This window comes from Mirounga leonina, unplaced genomic scaffold, assembly GCF_011800145.1.
Source record: "Mirounga leonina isolate KUSES-001 unplaced genomic scaffold, KU_Mleo_1.0 Mir_152, whole genome shotgun sequence".
Classification (NCBI taxonomy): Eukaryota; Metazoa; Chordata; class Mammalia; order Carnivora; family Phocidae; genus Mirounga; species Mirounga leonina.
Genome location: NW_023270380.1, coordinates 11093618 through 11112796, shown reverse-complemented (window position 1 = coordinate 11112796; position 19179 = coordinate 11093618). Strand labels below are relative to the sequence as shown.

At 41.1% G+C, this 19179-nt stretch overlaps 1 protein-coding gene across 3 annotated transcripts in view; it reads right to left on the bottom strand.

Moving 5' to 3' along the window:
• The window catches only part of RNLS (renalase, FAD dependent amine oxidase), a 278209-nt gene that overhangs the window by 74168 nt on the left and 184862 nt on the right, over positions 1-19179 (bottom strand). For all 3 annotated transcript variants that reach the window (XM_035008560.1, XM_035008559.1, XM_035008558.1), the window contains exon 5: positions 3843-4016. In XM_035008560.1, coding sequence (XP_034864451.1) covers positions 3843-4016 — 174 coding nt within the window. The remainder of the gene's footprint in view (positions 1-3842; positions 4017-19179) is intronic.

Here is a 19179-nt window from a genome sequence, read left to right as displayed (position 1 = left end):
CCCAGGTGCCCCAGAAGTTACCTTTTGTTCTAATGAGGCAACTCTTGGTGGGTTCCAGGGTAGCTTCAAGCTTCTCCCATCTCTAAAAAATAAAATCAGTATTTTTCTATTGATGGCTTCCAGATCAGCCTTTGCCACCCCCCTTCACTGGCCTACGATTCCCCTGCAGGTTGGAGGCACACAGTGATGTCAAGTCAGGGTTTCCCAAGGGTGTCCAGGGGCACCATTTCTGTTGGATATTAGTAGGTATGGCACTCAAATAAAATACCCCTGGTCAAATACATTTGGGAAATTTTAGATTACATGAGTGAGAAGGTGGCTTTTTAAAAACAGGAATGTCTTTTAATAGAGCAATATGACCTGAAACTCTCTAAATTCGAGATAAAGTTGGTAGCATTTTGCAAATGTTTGTGATCACAGAGCCCCTTCCCACAGAGCCTATCAAGGAACTCGTGTTCCATTGAACGCATTTTGGGAAACACAAACCTAAGTACAGTGGCTCCCACCCCTAACTATCGGTACCTGAAGCTGGGTCTCACATGTCTTGGAATTCAGCCCTTCTGCCTAAGGAGATCTGGGTTCTCACTGTGGCTTTCGGCATGAACTGCCTATTCCCGACATCTGACAAATGACTACTCCTTGACCTTTGTCTGGTCTGGCCCACGAATCCTTCATCCTCTGGCTCTTTTTAAGACTTAACAACAGACTGCATTTTGTGGACTCAACCCTGCCACTCTTTTCTTGCTGCTGCCTTACCTCCCCTTCATTACTTGACTGTGTATATTTACAGTATTAATTCTAAATTCAATCAGACACTCCAAGGACAGGGTGGGTGTGGGGTAGTGTTAGCAACATAAAGAGACAACTCTTACTGGTCTACTTAAATATCAGCACCAATAAAATACAGCAGAGTTATTCTACGTGGACATTTATATTGTATGAATTCAACTAGACACATGTAGCACCCTGGCCCCAGATAGTGAGGGGAAAAAAAAAAAGTTTAAATGCAAGGCAGTTAGATTTTATGTTAGGGGACGCCATTACTGGAGGCCTCCCATAATTTAAAACTCGCATAATCCAAGATTAACTTGCCATAAAACTGGCAAAGAAAGGCAGGCATTTTGTTGCTGTCCGAAGAGGCACCTGCTGTAGCAAGAACAGGGTTTCCAATCTACCCAGCCTTCCCGCTTTAAAACTCAGTGGTTGTTAATACAAAAAAAAATTTTTTTATTTCTCTTATTTCAGATGCTGCCAATCATGTGAGAATTTATTAATATGTTTCTCTTGCGCTCTTTCAAAGTTGCATACCTCTTTAATAAATTGCTACTGCATTGTACTCTGGGTGCTGTCACTCACTGCCCCACTCCATTCGTACAGCGATTTAATCTGTTAGGAGCTACGACTGCTATTTCTTTCTTTCCATGCGCCGTTCACAGTAGAAAATATCACTCTGTCCTATAAATGCAAGCCAACTACTTCATCTGGCCTCAACCAAAGAAACTGAAATCTATGGGATGTTGGAACGATGGCTATCCTGAATTTACTGAAAGGTATTTCTCTCTCCAAAATGTCATGTAGATTTAAGTGATTTTCAAAGATAATTCTGAACCTACACGGTTCTTCTCTTTATGTGTCAACTTTGGAAATTTACCTCCCGTCTACGATGTGACTTGATTTGAAAATTCACGATGGGCGTTATGTATTGCCAACCTAGCATCTGCTACTCCCTTCTTTCCTCCAAACAAAACCCTATTTTTTCAGGTATCTACCCCTCATATGACTCAAGGAAGATGATCCTAACAGCAATTCCAGGAGTAAATCTTGATCTGTCTAGTTCTTTGTGGCAGTCCCATCCCCCCTGCTGGTGAATGATGACTTTCAGACTGGTCAGGAAACCGAATTCTGACCTATGACATACAAGATGACGTCAGTTGAGGGGGCTCTGGAAAGAATTCCTTGATTCTTAGAAAGAAACAGAAACAGAATGGTCCTCTTCTTCCTGAACATGTTGGGTCTGGATGTGATTCCAGTGGTTAGCGCTATCTTGTACCAATCCTCCAAGAAAGAAGGTCTCTACCTCAAGAGTGAAGAGAGCAGAGAAGGATAATTCTAGGTCCTTGAAGATATTGCTCAGGTCTCGAATTGATCCTTCCTGATGTCTCCCCAACTTCTTCCTCTTCAATAATGTGTCAGTCAGCTTGGACCGGCGTAACAAAATGGCATAGACCGCATGGCTTAAACAATACAAATGTATTTCTCTTTGCTCCAGAGGCTGGGAAATTCAAGATCAAGGTGCCAGGCGATTGGGTTTCTGGTAAAGCTTCCCTTCCTGGCTTGCAGAAAGCCTGCCTTCCCGCCTTCTCACCATCCTCATTCAACCTTCCCTTAGTATGTGCACGAGGAGAGAGAACTCTCTCTTCCTCATTTTGTAAGGCCGCCAATCATCCTGGATTAGGATCCCACCCTTATGACCTCATTTAACCTTCATTATATACTAAAAGCCTTATCTCCAAATGTAATCACACTGGAGATTAGGGCTTCAACACATGAATTTCGGAGGGATACAATTCAGTCCACAGCAGATAATACAAATGATAATATAACATAACTCACACCCTTATGTTGTTTAAACAACTTTAAATTGGTTTTTCTGTTACATATTACTGAATACACCCTAACAGATATCGTATCTTATGAAACAGGACACAAAGGATAATGTCCAACTCATAACATATAACATGAGAAGATCAAGGGCTATTCTTTTCTCAGAACAAAGAAGTTGTAGAGTTAAAAATGGTTACTCCATTGTTGTTACAGGGCATTTCATGAACTGCTGATTGTACATATATGTGGTATCATGTTAACATAAACAGTCTAGCCCTGAGGGAGTTTTAAGTTATAAAAGAAACATTTTTCTAAGATCAAGTACTCTGATATAAAAACCATACTCCAGCCCAGTTCTATCATTATAAAGTTCTGCCAAGCCAAGAGATGTTAGTTGGTGATTTTATCAAGCAAGACTTCTAACTAATGGCTTGGTGAAACCATCACTGCAACAGAAAACACCATAACAAACTGAAATGACAATTCCCTGCAAGAATTTAGTCATTTCCGGTCGTTAGAGCTTATTCTTCAAAAAGCAGTTATCTTAGGGATCATTCTAATCCTGCGAAGAAGAAGACACTTTCTCCTTTATTCCTGAGATGAGCGTTATGTTGATTCTTGAAATTCCAATCTAATTTTAATAACTACCTTCAACAAAAAGGGTGGAGTGGAGATGTTAGCCCATTCTAGTGAAGCTCTTACGAAACAATTTACTTATCATTTTCGTCATATTGTACACAAAGTAATTTTATGTAGTCTTCCAGATGAAAATCAAATAAATAAGATGATACTGAAGTGAAGGATTTTCATAACATAGTAAAATTCGCTTTTTATTTCTAGCTTGGGAAGTGGAAAGAGTAGCACTTAGCAAATTTAGAAACACAGCCAAACAAACAGAAAACAACTCCACCAAGCCACAAAGGAGGAGAGATACTTCTGCATATAGATGGACCCATAGTAAAGCAATAGAACTTGGGCCATTTTGAAATCTTAAAACTCCTGACACTATTTTCATGAACTCAGTAATACAAACCATGTGGTGAATGATTTTCTGAAAAACTTTGCTGGTTTCACTGTGTATTTTATTATTGGCCAAATGTGACATTAAATTTTATCCCCTGTGGCTTGGAGTTAAATGCTTGCTCTGTTCAGAATGGCAACACTCAATTAAACAGCATTTTTCATGATCTACACCCACCATTGTTACTGTATTTAAGGGAAATAATGGGGGTACTGACCTATATTGCGTTTCTTATTATCAATGGAGATGAAGCGTATGCAGGGATTACTGGTGATGTACTGCCCAGCCCAAGGGACATCAATCTTCGTGCCAGCTTCATAAAAGAGGCCCAGAGCGTAGCGAGAGGAGTAGCTCACAGACTCCAGTTGCTGCCTTTGGCATTTGCTAATTACTGTGGAAGAAAAAGTACAGGGCATTAAACTTGGAAATATCATCTTTCCCTTTAGTGCATCAAATATAAAAAAGTCCTTTAAACCAGTTCCAACTGTGGCCCTTAACTCCGTCTCACTCATGATGAATTTTGAAAGGTAGTGCAAAACAGCATCAGCTCTAATTTCTTTTTGCGATGATTACTGACCTTGGCACAATTGTTTTTAACCAAGCTGAAGGTCCAAACTCTTTAGACTGGCATTCAAGGCTCTCAAAATCTGGCACCACGTTGCTTTTCCAGCTTTGGATCCTAGTTATTATCCTGGGACTATCTGGCAACACTATAGGGTCCACATACTGAGCACTTTCTAGGAGTCAGGGTCCTTGCCAAACACTTGATAAAGGCATTTCACTCTATCCTAACAACAGCTGAATAAAGCAGAGTATTACTCGCACGTTCCAGGCGAGGAGGCTAGTGCACCATCCCTTATGAACCCTTAAATTCTTCTATGTCATATAGGTTTTGTTTGTCATCTTTCTTGCAGTGGATTACAATTCCTTAAGCATGGCAACCATACCTTAGGCATCTGTGTCCTAAGCCTCTACCCTACTCATTACACGCATACCAAAAAATGAAAGCACAAAGGAACAGAAAGGCAAACACAGACACACAAAGTTAGTTAAAATGTAGGAGGTAAATCATCAATCCCCAAATGGAGAAAGACCGGGAAAGAAATTAGGCAGGTTTGGGTTCAAATTCTGACTCCGCCATGTGACACTGGTTAAGTTACTTATTCTAAAGTAGTCTATAGTCTTCTTGTCTATAGGCAGCAATGATAGTACAGGATGTTGTGAGGATCACACCAAATAATGTGTAGCACAGTGCTTGGCATAGGATACGTGTTAACCAAACAGCCACTTTTTCTATTACAGAGAAGAAAATATTTGTTCCATCCGGGACGGGGAAGGAGGAGATTTTCCTCACTTTTCAATCTCCATCTATCTTCCTACCCTCAAGGGTGTCAGGGAATCGCTTGTTCATATATGCACAGCATTAATAATGTGGGTTTCAGAGAAGGCCACAGTTCTATTCTGAAGGCTTAGGCAGGCTCGTTCAGACAGGAAACATATACAACTTTTTCGTGTAATTATCGAAAACTGTCCTAATCTACAACAGGGGGGATAGGCAGACCTCAGGCATGGGCAGTACTTCAGCTAAACCTTAGGGAAGAGGCCTTAGGAGCTAGGGAGAAGGTATGAAGGTTATTCAATGAATTATTTAAGCACACTAATAATCCTATACATTATCATAGCGTATTCTTGGCTACAAAATATTTTTAGAGCTAAGACCTTCTTGGATCTTCACAAAAGCCCTGTAAATTAGGTGTTTTTACCATCCTCATTTTACACCCCTAGGAAGCCGATATTCAGAGAGGTTAATGAACCGGCCCTGGGTTACACAGCTTCCAAGTTGTGCGGCCAATGAAACCAGAACTTCCGTACTGGAGTCATGTATATATCCTCATTACTCCACGCTCTCCCCTCCTGAGCTGTAATTCTGAGCTTCAAAGTGAAATCTGGCATTGCTTTCTCCTCTGACAGGAATGCCTATTTTGCACTCACTCATAAGTAAAGGCATCATCGTTCCTTCTAACCATCATTGTCTGCCTTATTGAAAGATTGAACTACTTGAAGAACAAATGATCTGACACTGGCCTTGTTATACTCAATGTCTCTTGGGGTTCATTTTATTATTTAGTCTGCTGTTACAGTTATGGCCTGATGTTATGCTTACTGCTTTCTGAGACGAAGGAGGGGAAGGAGACTCTTACTGGTGGTTGAGCACATACCGTGGACTTTGGGGCTTATCGCTGTTTCTCATTTTTTTCAATTAAAAACCAAAGCAACAGAACTGTGTCATCAGCTATGTGGTAACTGAAAGGGCCTAAAACTCTCTTTTTTTTTTAACCCAAATTGAAGGGCCAACCAGGTTGGCAACCAAACTGGACCCCCCCCTCCCCCTGCCAACATGCACACATTTCACCAGTTTTTAGACAAGCTGCCAAGTGGCAGACCCCACTGGGTGGCCCCATGAAAAGGTAACTGGTCAGTCTCTATCCAGACACAGACATTAACCATAAACACCCTTGCCTGCTCCGGGAGCCCCACGGTTCACTCTGAGGACAGGGAAGTATGACTTCTGATGGCAACAATCTCAATTTCTGGACATACGCACTTACGAACAATCATCGTTAGGGCCGGAAAAGTTTTGAATTGTTGTAGAGCCTAAAAAAATGGAGTTATTTTGTTTGAAAAATTTTCTTATGCAGAATGCTGAGGGGAGCATCCCTAGGTTCCAAACACATATATTTTTTGGCAAGAAAAATGATAGGTTTTCTACTATCATGTATTCAAAAGGGCCATATATCCACAAAACAAGGCTTAGATAAAAATGCCAAATTCCAGTATAATGAATCTTCACCTGGATGTCACCCTCGCTGAATTCTGAACCACCAGGGTTATATAATTATGTTTCATAGATGTGTGTGATGTGTGGATATGGGGAGACAAAGGACAGGGAGAGAGAGAGAAAGAGGCCTGAGCTGTACTCCTGAATTAAATCAAGTAATTTCATTTTCTTGTTTCTTAACCTATAAAAGAAACCTAAACATATATATTCTGCCTATTTCCTATATATTTTTTAAAAAATATTTTATTTATTGATCTGAGAGAGAGGGAGAGAAAGAGCTAGCATGAGCCGGGAGTGGGGAGGGGAGAGGCAGAGGGAGAAGCAGACTCTCCGCTGAGCAAGGAGCCTGATGTGGGGCTCAATCCCAGGACCCTGAGATCATGACCTGAGCAGATGCTTAACTGACTGAGTCACACAGGTGCTCCTATTTCCTCTATTTTTTTGGTGATCATCTCATTCATTCATTCATTCATTCATTCATTCATTCATTCATTGCCTACTTTATGCCAGCACTATTCTAGATATCAGGGACATGACGCCAAAAGCTAAAGCCTCTGCTCTCATATAGCTCACATTCTAGTCAGAGAGAGGCCAGTTATAAACTGAGAACCAAGTCAATGGTATGTCAGTTGGTGAGAAGAACTATAAAGAAAAATGAAGCAGGATAAACGGATAAACGTGACAGGTCTGTGTGGTGACGCTGTTTTATACAGGCTGTCAGGGATCTAGGTCTCCTCTGAGGATTTTATTCTGATTGACATGGGTAGTTACTGCTGGTTATGAGCCAAAAACAGATACTACCAAGCCTCTGTTTTAAAGACTATTATTCTGGCTACAGATAAAGACTCCAAGAGAGGAAGTGGGTAAACACTATTGAAGTCACGTTAGAATGGAGATAACATAGAGGAGGGTCAGAAGTGGTTACATTTTGGATGGAATATATATGTGTGTATGTTTGTGTGTGTGTATATATATCTATGTGTATATAAACACATTTACATTACCTATTTTATACGTGTGTGTATTTATATTTATAAATATTTATATTTTATTTGTATTTGTATTTATAAATATATATCATGTAATTTTTAATTTTCATAAAGAGAAGTATGCCTTGATGAATTTTCCTACAAACATACCAGTATAACCACCAGCTAGATGAAGAAACAGAATATTACCAGAACCCTAGAAGCTACCTTGGCCCCACTTTTCAGGCCCTCCCTGCCAAAGGGAATCAGTACTCCTGAATTCTAACCCCACAGACTGGTTCAGTTGTTCTCGAACGTCACGTACACAGAACGATGCAGTGCGTACTCTTAGTGTTCGGCTTCTTTCACTCAATACTAAGCTTGCAATATTTACAGATGCTGTTGTACGTAGTTGTAGTTGGTCCCCACTGTAGGATAAGACATTTCCTATCATCTTATCATTTCCACAGTTCCTACTGTGGATGGACATTTGGATTGCTTGTAGTATTTGGTGATGATAAACGTAATGTGAAGAACATATCATGTGTTTCTCTCGGGTATATATCTAGCACTGGGGCTCCCGAGCATGGGGTTCCCTTCCACTCAGCTTTCCAGATCCTGCCAGATGTTTTCTAAAGTGATTGTGCCAACCTGCACTGCCCCCCCGCCCCGCAGTGAACAGAAGTTCAGTTGCTCTACATGTTGGTCCATGTTTGCTACTACCTAACCACCTCCTTAATTTGGGGGTGTAGTGATATCACACTGTGGTTTTACTCTGCATTGCATGGTGACTCATGTTTGGAAAACCTGCCATGTTTATTTGGATATCCTTTAGTGATCTCCTGTTCAAATCTTTGCTCATTGTTCTTCTGGGTTGTCTACCTTTTTCTTATTGCTACGTAGGAGTTCTTTACATATTCTGGACAGGAGTCTTGTATGTGAATTATAGACTTTCTTCTCCGTGGCCTGCAGTTTTACTCTCTCAATCATGTGATTTTGTGAACAGAGTTTTAACTTTTATAGAATTTACCATTTTCTTCCATCTGCAGTTAGCATGTTTGTGTCCTATTTAAGAACTCTTTACCTACTCCAAAGCCTTGAAGATATTTTATTTATTTACTCTTTCTGAAAGATTTATTGGTTTACCTCGCATAGGGTTTTAGACATATTTGGAAGATAAAAGAGCCGTGATCCCTATGGGCTTGGAAAGGTGGTCTGAGGGAAAGAGGTCAAATGGGGAATAGATGTGACGTTACTCCTCACTCACTCTAGTTAAACAACAGCTTTCTTATTATCTAATTTTTGAAGTTGAGGGGCACCTGGGTGGCTCAGTTGATTAAGCGTCCAACTCTTGGTTTCAGCTCAGGTCATATTAGGATCCTAAGATGGAGCCCTGCATCGGGCTCTGTGCTCAACAGAGTCTACTTCTCCCTCTCCCTCTGCTCCTTTCCCTGCTCTCTCTCACTCATAAATAAATAAATTAAAAAAACAAAACAAAACAAAACAAAACCCTCACTAGATTGTAAGCAAATTCAGGCAAGGGCTGAGCCTCAAGAACTTTGTGTGTCCAGGTCCTCCCAACAATGACTGGTACAGTGTGTGCATTCAATAAATATTAACGAATGCATCCTCATCTTAGAGTATCTGGAGAGTACACAAAGGCATAAAGAGGCAAAAGGGGGAAATAATCACTACAATCCTCACTGTCCAGAGAAAAAGCAACTATTATTAACATTTTGATATTTTTTCTTCAATATTTTCCTGACTTTTTTCTTTAAGTATGGCCATGCTGATATTATACACACGATTTTGCAATACTGCATTTTTGTTTACCTTAGGACAAAAAAATGTCATCATGAATATGATTTTCAATGTTCCCATAAAATGTGATAGAATGGACTTTGTGTAATTCACTTAACACTTCTACTAATGTTGGACATTGTTTCCTTTTTTTGGTCTATTATAATTAAAGCTGTTATGTGTATCTTTGTGCGTTGATCTTTATCTGTGTTTTTGATCATTTCCTTAAGACAGAATAATGCAAGCGGAATTGTTAAACTGATTTTCAGAAAGACCGCACCAGCTTCTACTTTCACTAACAGTGTATGAAAGGCCCATTTCCCTGTGTCCTTGCCCGTGTTAGGTATTACTTATTTTCCTTGATAATTCAGTAGGAAAACGAGATCTTATTTTGGTTTTAACATGTATTTCTTATGTTCGGATGAGACCAAACATTCTTCGTCTATGTATTTTCTCTTCTGGAAATAATTGGTCCATGTTGTTTTGCTAATTGGTCTATTAGATTCTTCCTGTTATTAAGTGGATTTTTATTAATGAGTGATATATTACAGAGGTTCTCCATTTATTGCACGTTATAGAAGTTTGCCTCTGTGCTGTTTACTTTCTTAGTATCGTATAATATAATGATATGTACGTAGATAATCTGTCAGTTGTTTTTTTTCTCTCTCTCTCTCGCTCGCTCGCTTGCTTGTTTAAACACGGAGAGACCAAACCTTGGTTTGTACTGGTTATTCCTGCTTCCCTACATCCACCCTTGCCCTTCTCTACTCTGCTGCGGGCCCCAGGGTTACTGCCGAATTCCCTTGAGCTCTGGTTTCTGGAGGGCTGTGGCCAATAGGCCATAGACAGGAAGCGGACTGCAGGTGGAAGGAGACAGGTTGGAACATTGATCGCTTCTCTCCTTCCCGCCCCGCCAGGTGCTGGCAATGCTGAGCTCCTCTATGGTTGGTTAAAGTTCCTTTCAGGCAGCCTTCCTTCCATGGTTCCAACCTGCATGGGGCATCAGACGCCATGTTTTCTTCCAGCTTAGGAGTAGCAATGGCTCCCTGCTGCCACTGTCCTGAGATGCCACAATGTTCTTTGCTGGTGGCCTTACCCTTAACCACCGTTCTAAATGCCCTTTCTTTAAATTCCTTCAATTAAAACCTTTTCACCATCTATTTTTTGCTGGGACCGGGACTGAAGCACTATTAAAGCATGCTTTCTTCTAGTTTCTTCTAGCAAAGCACTTTATTTTTTTTTTTTAAGATTTTATTTATTTATTTGACAGAGAGAGACACAGCGAGAGAGGGAACACAAGCAGTGGGAGTGGGAGAGGGAGAAGCAGGCTTCCCGCAGAGCAGGGAGCCCGATGCGGGGCTCGATCCCAGGACCCTGGGATCATGACCTGAGCCGAAGGCAGACGCTTAACGACTGAGCCACCCAGGCGCCCCAAGTTTTAATTTTAATTCCAGGTGTACAATACAGTAATTCAGCACTTCCATTTTGCTTTTTTATCTTTTATGCTGAATTCCAAGAAGGGCAAATTTTATGCACCAACTTAACTCCTAACATTAGACCGGCTGAAGCCAATAGTATTTTCGCCAGATGAGCTGGTTCCTCTTTACTCAAAGTGACTATAGAAACAGGGCTGAAAGACCCATTTTCCATAAATAGTTCTCCTAGCAGCCCAGTACAGAGTTTGAAATTTTACCATTCATGAGTCATTCCTTTCCTGTAAGAGCATCACAGGCTCGGTCTCGTTTCACTTCACTTGGAATAAACCGAATGTTCCCTTGGACTGTATAGGTATAGAAGTCATTAAGCCTGGAAGCACAGTTTCAAAAATAGTTTTTGGCAAGCAATAAATCTAGAGTTTATTGGTGACAGACTTCAGCAGTTATATATCAATGCGGATTTCCCTGGGGAAATATTTCTTTCATACAGAGAGGCACCTCTGGTGTCAGAAACATCGGGGTTTGAATTCTGGTTCTGACATTTATCCATGTGACCTTGGTCAAGTTAGCTAATCCCTCCAAGCATTTGTCGTCCGGTAAAAGGAGAACAGTAACAGTGCCTGCCTTAACGGATAGTTAAGAAAATTAAATGAGGTGATAGTAAGTGCTTAGCACAGAGATAGGAAGCGCTTAGCAAAGTGCCAGGCAGGTAATCAGTGTATTGCAAAAACCCAACACCATCATTCTTGACTTGAAAAGCCTTGAGAGGTGTCTTTGTGTGTATTAAACTTTAGAAAAATATTTTAAAAAAGGCTTTAGAGGTAACATCCTAACAGTTCAAACCTATCAGGATAGTACAAAGTCAAAACTCCCTGGCTACTAAAGTATACTCGATATGCTTCACTTGTCAGAGGGGAGGGTCAAAAAGCCAAAATTCTTCTTTGAAAAGTAAGGACTAGACAAGATGCCAAAAGCATTTCAGACCAAATTTTTCTTTAAAAATTTAACATAAATTGTGGAATTCTTCAGCTAGTGGATTCAGGATGCCGAATGTTTAAAGATGTATCTTTTGAGAAGAGTGAAAACCCACACTCCGGGTGATCCTTAGTGTAGTCTGTCTGCATTACAGTTTCTAAATCCTAATCCTATCCCATGATTGCATAAAATAGGTGCCAAAGAAATAGGTTTCTCTGTATTGTCTTTTCATTACTTGATAGAAAATTTCTTTAAGAATTTTTAAGATTTTATTTATTCGAGAGAGAGAAAGAGTGAGGGAGAGAGCGCGAGCATGGGGAAGGGCAGAGGGAGAAGCAGGCTCCCCCCTGAGCAGGGAGTCTGACTGGGCGCTCGATACTGGGACCCTGAGATCACGACCTGAACTGAAGGCAGACACACCCCTGATAGAAATATTTTGACAAAAATTTAGGACTTAAGTTGGTTTTACACTCATGTGTTCAGGGAGACTGCTAATTACTACACGAATGCAAACTTTAATGGGTGCAGTCCATCTAGTTATGCAGAGCTGTTTTTTGGACTCATCAGAATGCATTAAAAAGCATAAGTATGTTAGGACAATTAGGTTCATATCTAGTAAGAGAAGTTTATCCTCATGTTTCCCCAACTTTGGGGGACCCTAACAATCCATGCATTAAGTAGCATCAAAGAGGGAAGAAAAGAACATAAAGATACCTAAAGTTTCTAGAGTATAATCCTACTTAATTGATCCTGACTTGATCTTATTTTGTTTCCATTAAGGATAAAAATAAACTAGGCATGCTTTTAAGGAGCAAGTTCTTAGGCGTCCACGATTAAACAGGCAATTCTGCCATACCAGGGGCAGGTTTCATGATGAAAATGTCTTTGCAGTACTGGGACCGGCCTTCGTGATGAACCTGGTCCCCCCCGCCCCCCCAGCCTTTTCGGCAATCCAGGAGAGATTTCCACACCCTGCGCCCTCCCCATCTGTGAAATCATAAAGATGATCTGTCATCGGGGGGAAAAGAGACAGAGTCTTCTCCCTGCTCTCTGCTTCTGCTGCTTTCCTGCGGCTCCATCCTGGTGGCCTTTGAAAGAGACTATCCCGCTATCTAGACGTGCCTGTAGCTGGCTTTCCATAAAGCCTCTGCCGTTCCCGCAACCACACGGAGTCTCAGCTGCTTTACAAACTCACTACCCACTCTTCCCTTTATCTGGATGGAGGTCCTGTGAAACTGAGAGTCACTTGTTTCTATGGCAACGAGTTCTAACCACGGGATTAGAAAAATAAACATTCCCCCCCCCCCCCCCCCCCCCCGTGCTGGAGCTGTTTTCTCAAAGAACGTGGGGTCATTTCCCCCTGGCCTGGTTGACTGTAGGCCCACTGTGTGACCGACCCTATGCTGGGCACTGAAAAACGCCTCTTAACACAACGTTGCAGGGTCTGGGGCAGATTGTGGCCTGAGACCTAAGATAATTTTACCCCAGTTAGTATCCATTTTCTCCTTGGGAGGCTTCTTTGGGATTTCAGAACAGAAATGTAGTTGGCTTTTGTGTTGTCTTTGGGCAACATATACGGTAAGTCCCCAAACCACGATAATGTTGGCAATGCTAGTCTTACCTGCACGCATTCTCAGCTCTCAGCTTTTAGACTAATGCTGCTGTCATTGTTCTGGTAGGAAGAGCGCTAGGTTTCAGATGAGAGAGAACATGAAAATAGGCATCGTGTGCGCCATGATACAAAATGTCACAGAATATCATGCATATTTTACAATCACTCTTCCCAGCCTATCCATTTAATTACCTTATGGCCCTGCCATTCATGAGCAATACAGTCATTCTAAAATGCATAATAATAAAAACCTTATTACGCATCACCTCATATTTTTCTACAGATATCTATTTTTATATTTATGGCCAGAGTTACTTTATACAGAGGCGATGACTTGGAGAATTACTATTCCAACTCAGGACTCGTAACGCTTTAGAAATCAGAAAGCCATGTTTGCAAGGACCTCGAATCTAGGGTTTTGAGGCAAAATGTCAGAATCTGGTGGTGTAAGCTCTAGGACACTGAGAAACATGTTCATCTTGTACTTGGTAAATCGGCTAGCTTCCTTTCTGTTTACATAATAACAACTCTCCCCATAATGCTTCGCTAAAGCCAAAGCAAATAAACTGGACGTGGGGGAAAAAAACCATGTAAGTGGTACCAGCAAATAGCATCTTCCTTGCTTTAAAATCAACACACTCCCATCACCAATGCAAGTTGCAGTCTGATGAAAACACGATTATTTTGCATCTTCGTATCAGCTTACCTTTTCCTTATAATACTTTTAAAATGTCTTATACCCATATGCTACTCTGTACATTAGTAAAATATTGCCCTTATTGCTTTGTTATCTCTGTTCTGTTTCCATTTTATGCACGCTATTGAGCTGAACGTATTTTACTGCCGGGTTTCTGTCATTTCTTCCTATTTCTCTGACTTTTACATCACCGCAAATGTTTAACCTCAACGATCAGACGAGAGGTCATCCTTAGCCAAACGCTCGCATTTCTGAGCCTCGGCAAAAATGCAGATGTATGTATAAATAAGGGCATCTCGATGTAACGTGATATACACATTTCTCCTCACTGAGCTTTAGTTTCCTTATCTGTTCAGTAGTGAGGGGTGTGATCTCGCTTATGGGGTGGTTATGAGGATTAAACTGGAAATTTTATATTCTACCTATAATAAAAATTATGGAAATATAAAATACCCTGCACAGGGTAGCACCAAATAAAAAAAAAAAGGAACCAATGATAATGATTGTTGTGGCTCCATCACAAGGAAAGGGATGAAAGAGACAGTCTTAACTGGTATAGGAAGGGATAACTCTTAACAGGAGGTTCACAAGTGGGAGCCAGGAAGGAAGAATACGAAGAATTTTTCCTGGCTCATCTCTAGGAAGACATGTTTTTATAGCCTCAAGGTATTTGCTTCTGATCTATAATGTAACTTTAGTTAAATATCATTTTATCACGAAGTTTACTGTAGGGGCACCTGGGTGGCTCAGTTGGTTAAACATCTGCTTTTGGCTCAGGTCATGATCCCAGGGTCCTGGGATCAAGTCCCAAGTTGGGCTCCTTGCTCAGCAGGGAGTCTGCGTCTGTCTCTGCCTCTGTGCTCTCTCTCACTCTCTCTCAAATAAATAAATAAAATCTTTTTTTAAAAATAAAAAGAACATGGGGCGCCTGGGTGGCTCAGTCAGTTAAGCGTCTGCCTTCAGCACAGGTCATGATCCCAGGGTCCTGGGATCGAGTCCCGCATCGGGCTCTCCGCTCAGTGGGGAGCCTGCTTTGCCCTCTCCCTTGGCCCTTACCCCCTGCTCATGCTCTCACTCGTGTTCTCTCTCTCTCAAATAAATAAAACCTTAAAAAGAGAAGAAAGTTTACTCTATTAAAAATTTTTGTTACCAGGTATCTGTTTTTACTAGGCCTCGGTTATCAATCGGAGTTAGTATCTAATTGAACACTAATGCAATTAACAGAAGCACCTCTACAGCCTGAAACACGATAAATCATAGCTTTCTTCCTTGTTATGACCCATGGTTCTATCATTTGTTGTAGAACCAAAACATAAATTCCTCCTCGGCTTTCCTGCCCTAACACACCCACTTCACACACCTGTTTACTTTTGCTTGCAGGTAAACGTGTACATCTACTAGGGTGTGATCTCCATGATGGGATGACAAATGGGATCTCGTCACTGCGGTATTTAAAGAGCAAATTCCAAAGAGCAGACCTTTCTCCACACCTGTGTCTGCTTAGGGACACTCAAATGGACCCACGCATGACAAGGAAATTTAGAGCAAAATAACCGGGTCACCTACTGAAATCTTTTCAGACATACCTGGTTTCCTGGATATCCCACAGGCACAAAAATTCAATCACAGATCCTCTTTCCAAGCTCCCACCCCACCCACCCTGCCCCCGGTTCCAGGTTTGGCAGCAGACAGGCTGTCCGGCTCAGATGCACCCCCGATGGCTTATGCTGGCCACCTGCTTTCCTCCGCTGTGGTGCCCAGTCATCTTCTCCCCACGTGCCCTCCTTCTCACCAAACGGTCCCGCTGTCACATCACAGAAAGATCTCACCCATTGCCTTGTCTCCCCTTTCCCTTTCACTCTACTTAGGAATGAGACACGGGACCACTACCACTGCAGCAGGATGGAATAAGTCCTTGCCCCCAAATAAACAGAAAGTGGCTTTACTAGTAGGTGATGCAGGGATAAGCAAAGCCACAGTTGGTATTGAAATCAGAAGAAAGAATGGACCCTTCTCATAAGAGTCCCTGGATGTCCCCTTCTGAATCTCACGAAAGACCCCATCGATGTCCTTGTCTGGCACTTCCTCAATAACCAGGGTTCACTAGCCATTAAACAATTGTACCATTCTCTATTTTATTTGAGCAAACAGAAGTATGTCTATTTTATTCACGATAAATGGGTTTTCATGGGCAAGACTGAGATCGCAGATGAGAACGTTGGTTGTGTGGGAAGACACAGTCCTAATTTGAAACCAACAGATAACCAACAGAGCCTTTGTCACCTGAGAGCTGCCGGAGTGTGAACTCATTTAGGCTCTAGTTTCTCACTCTGCACCAATTTCACTGTGCTCACATGTCCTCTCGCATCAAAATTCAGGGACGTGGTGCAAAACGAGAAAATCAGAATAGGCAGCCCATAAAAAAATTAATTCACCTCTATTTCAAATAATGTATATTGAGAAATTGAATTGAATGATACAGTGAATAAAATATTTATTTCTGATATGCAATATAGATGAGTCAATGTCATTCTGAGAAATTTAACTTTTTAATTTGCTAACTCGGTGTTTGTATTTTATTAGCAATTGCAAAAGAATAATCTATTATTCTCTTGCAAGTGTCAGAGATGACATTGTGGGGAAAGCAGCTCCCTCTATTACTCCAGCATGGCTGGGAAAAGCATGTACTTTTCACTGTTCTTTGCTAGTCTCTGAATCCCCGGCCATTATTTCTGGGGTGGCAGATACCCAAATCGGGGTGGGCTTATGAGTTTGCATAACAGTACGTACAGCAATTCAGTGGTGTGAAATGCATGCAGAATCTTCTGATGCAAACTGTGGAGCTGGCTAACCACACAATTAACATTTGTAACTATCACAGGTACAGTAAATAAACATAAAATCATACATTTACATTAGTAATATGAAAAGAACCCAGATGGCTTTGGTAAAGAACCTAAAACTCACTTTCTTTCTTTTTTTCTTTTTAGATTTTATTTATTTGAGAGAGTGTGAGCAAGAGAGAGAGCACGGGCAGGGGGAGGGGCAGGAGAGGGAGAAGCAGGCTTCCCGCTGAGCAGGGAGCCCGATGCGGGGCTTAATCCCAGGACCCTGAGATCATGACCTGAGCCTAAGGCAGAGGCTTAACTGACTAACAGAGCCACCCAGGTGCCCCAAAACTTATGTTCTTGTTGGAAAAATTTTTCTCTGTGTTAATGGTCTTGGTAAAAATACTACCCTACAGGTTAATGCACTTAGCACATAGAAAAACAATATAACAACTTGCACTTCACCAGAAGTATCAACCCATTAATTACAAATCATCTATTAGATTTAATGAATTCTTTTATACTGGAAAATTCTCTTGGAACAAAATAGTATCTGTATGGCTCATTAAAATCAGACAAAGTTAGCTACACTTGAGCTTCTTACTTTCTTGAATATAATTCAAAAATAGTCTTTAAAAAGCTCAAATACAACATAAGGTGTATTCTCCACATCTCTCTCTCATACACTCACACACACACACAGAACCCAATTTTTTATTTACTGCTAAATTTATTCACTCAACCCCCCAGTAGAAGGCAACTATATATAGTAAGTACTATAGGGGAAGAAATGCAATTTTATGTTCAGTAGAGTGTGTGCTTTAATGATCAAGAGTAAGTTAAATTGAAGAAAGGGAATTGCTTGCTTTTGTTTATTTAAATGCTAAAATGTATTGCTATTGAAGCAGAATAATTTTTTTCACAATAGTTTTTTCACATTCTAATAAAATGGTCAGTTTCTAGTAACATTTTAAGAAAAAAGAAATTCTTCCCACACCAAGGTTTTGCTTTTTTATTTTTTGTTTTTAAATTTTTTGGAAAGATTTTATTTATTTATTTGAGAGAGAGACACAATGACAGAGATAGTGAGAAAAAGCATAAGTGGGGAGGAGAGGGAGAAGCAGGCTCCCCACCAAGCAGGGAGTGCAACATGGGGTTTGATCCCAGAACCCCAGGATCATGACCTGAGCCAGAGGCTGACGCTTAACTGACTGAGCCACCCATGTGCCCCTGTTTTGTTTTGTTTTTTTTTACACTGGGAAAAAACAGTGTGATAAAATGTAGTCCAGTATTTTTGTTTTTCTCATCTTCCTTTCTATCCCCGACCCTGCTCTTTCTTCCAAAGAATGAATGACACTGGAAGAATTATCAATCTGACCTGTGATACATGGTCTCAAGGTATTTGCCTTGCATTTTCTTGACAACTGGCACAGCTGGTAGATTTTTCCCATTTAGCTGCAACAATACCCCTCATCCACTGTTCTCTCCTTACATCCTTTCTATCAAGAGGTAAGGTCTCTATCTCCTTCTTTTGAGTCTGACAGAGTTTGGCCTAAGGCAGAACTGACACTATGTGACTTTTGAACAAAGTCATAAAAAATGATACGATTTATGCCTGGTTCTCCTGGGACACTCAATCTTGGAACCCAGCCGCCATGTTAGGAAGAATCCCAGGCCACTTGAGAGGATACATAGGTTTCCGGTCACCAGCTCCAGCTTATGCCAGTATCAACCCACAGACATGTGAGTAAAGATGCCTCCAGAAGCTACTACACCCCAGCTCTTGAGTCTTTCCAGCTGAGACCCTCGGCATTGTGGAGCAGAGATAAGCTGTCCCCATTGCGACGTACCCAAATTCTTTTTTTTTTTTTTTAAGATTTTATTCATTTATTTGACAGAGAGAGACACAGCGAGAGAGGGAACACAAGCAGGGGGAGTGGGAGAGGGAGAAGCAGGCTTCCCGCTGAGCAGGGAGCACGATGCGGGGCTCGATCCCAGGATCCCGGGATCATGACCTGAGCCGAAGGCAGGTGCTTAACGACTGAGCCACCCAGGCGCCCAAATTCTTGATGTGATACAATGGTTGTTTTGTCACTAAATTTGGAGGTGATTTGTCACACTGCAACAGAAAACAGTAACAACCAGGGAGGTCGATCATCTTTTCATATGTTTACTAGCCATTTGCATTTCTTCTGCGCATTGCCTATTCATAACCTTCGCCCATTTGGATCCTGGATTGTTATTGTTTTGCTCATATATTCTGCATATAACCCTATAGTTGTTATACATACTGTAAATATATTCAATCGGTTGCTTGTTAGGTGACAGAACAGTTTGAACTTGATGTAGTCAAATTTTTCAATTCTTTTCCTTTTAAATTTTGGTATTTTGTGTCTTTT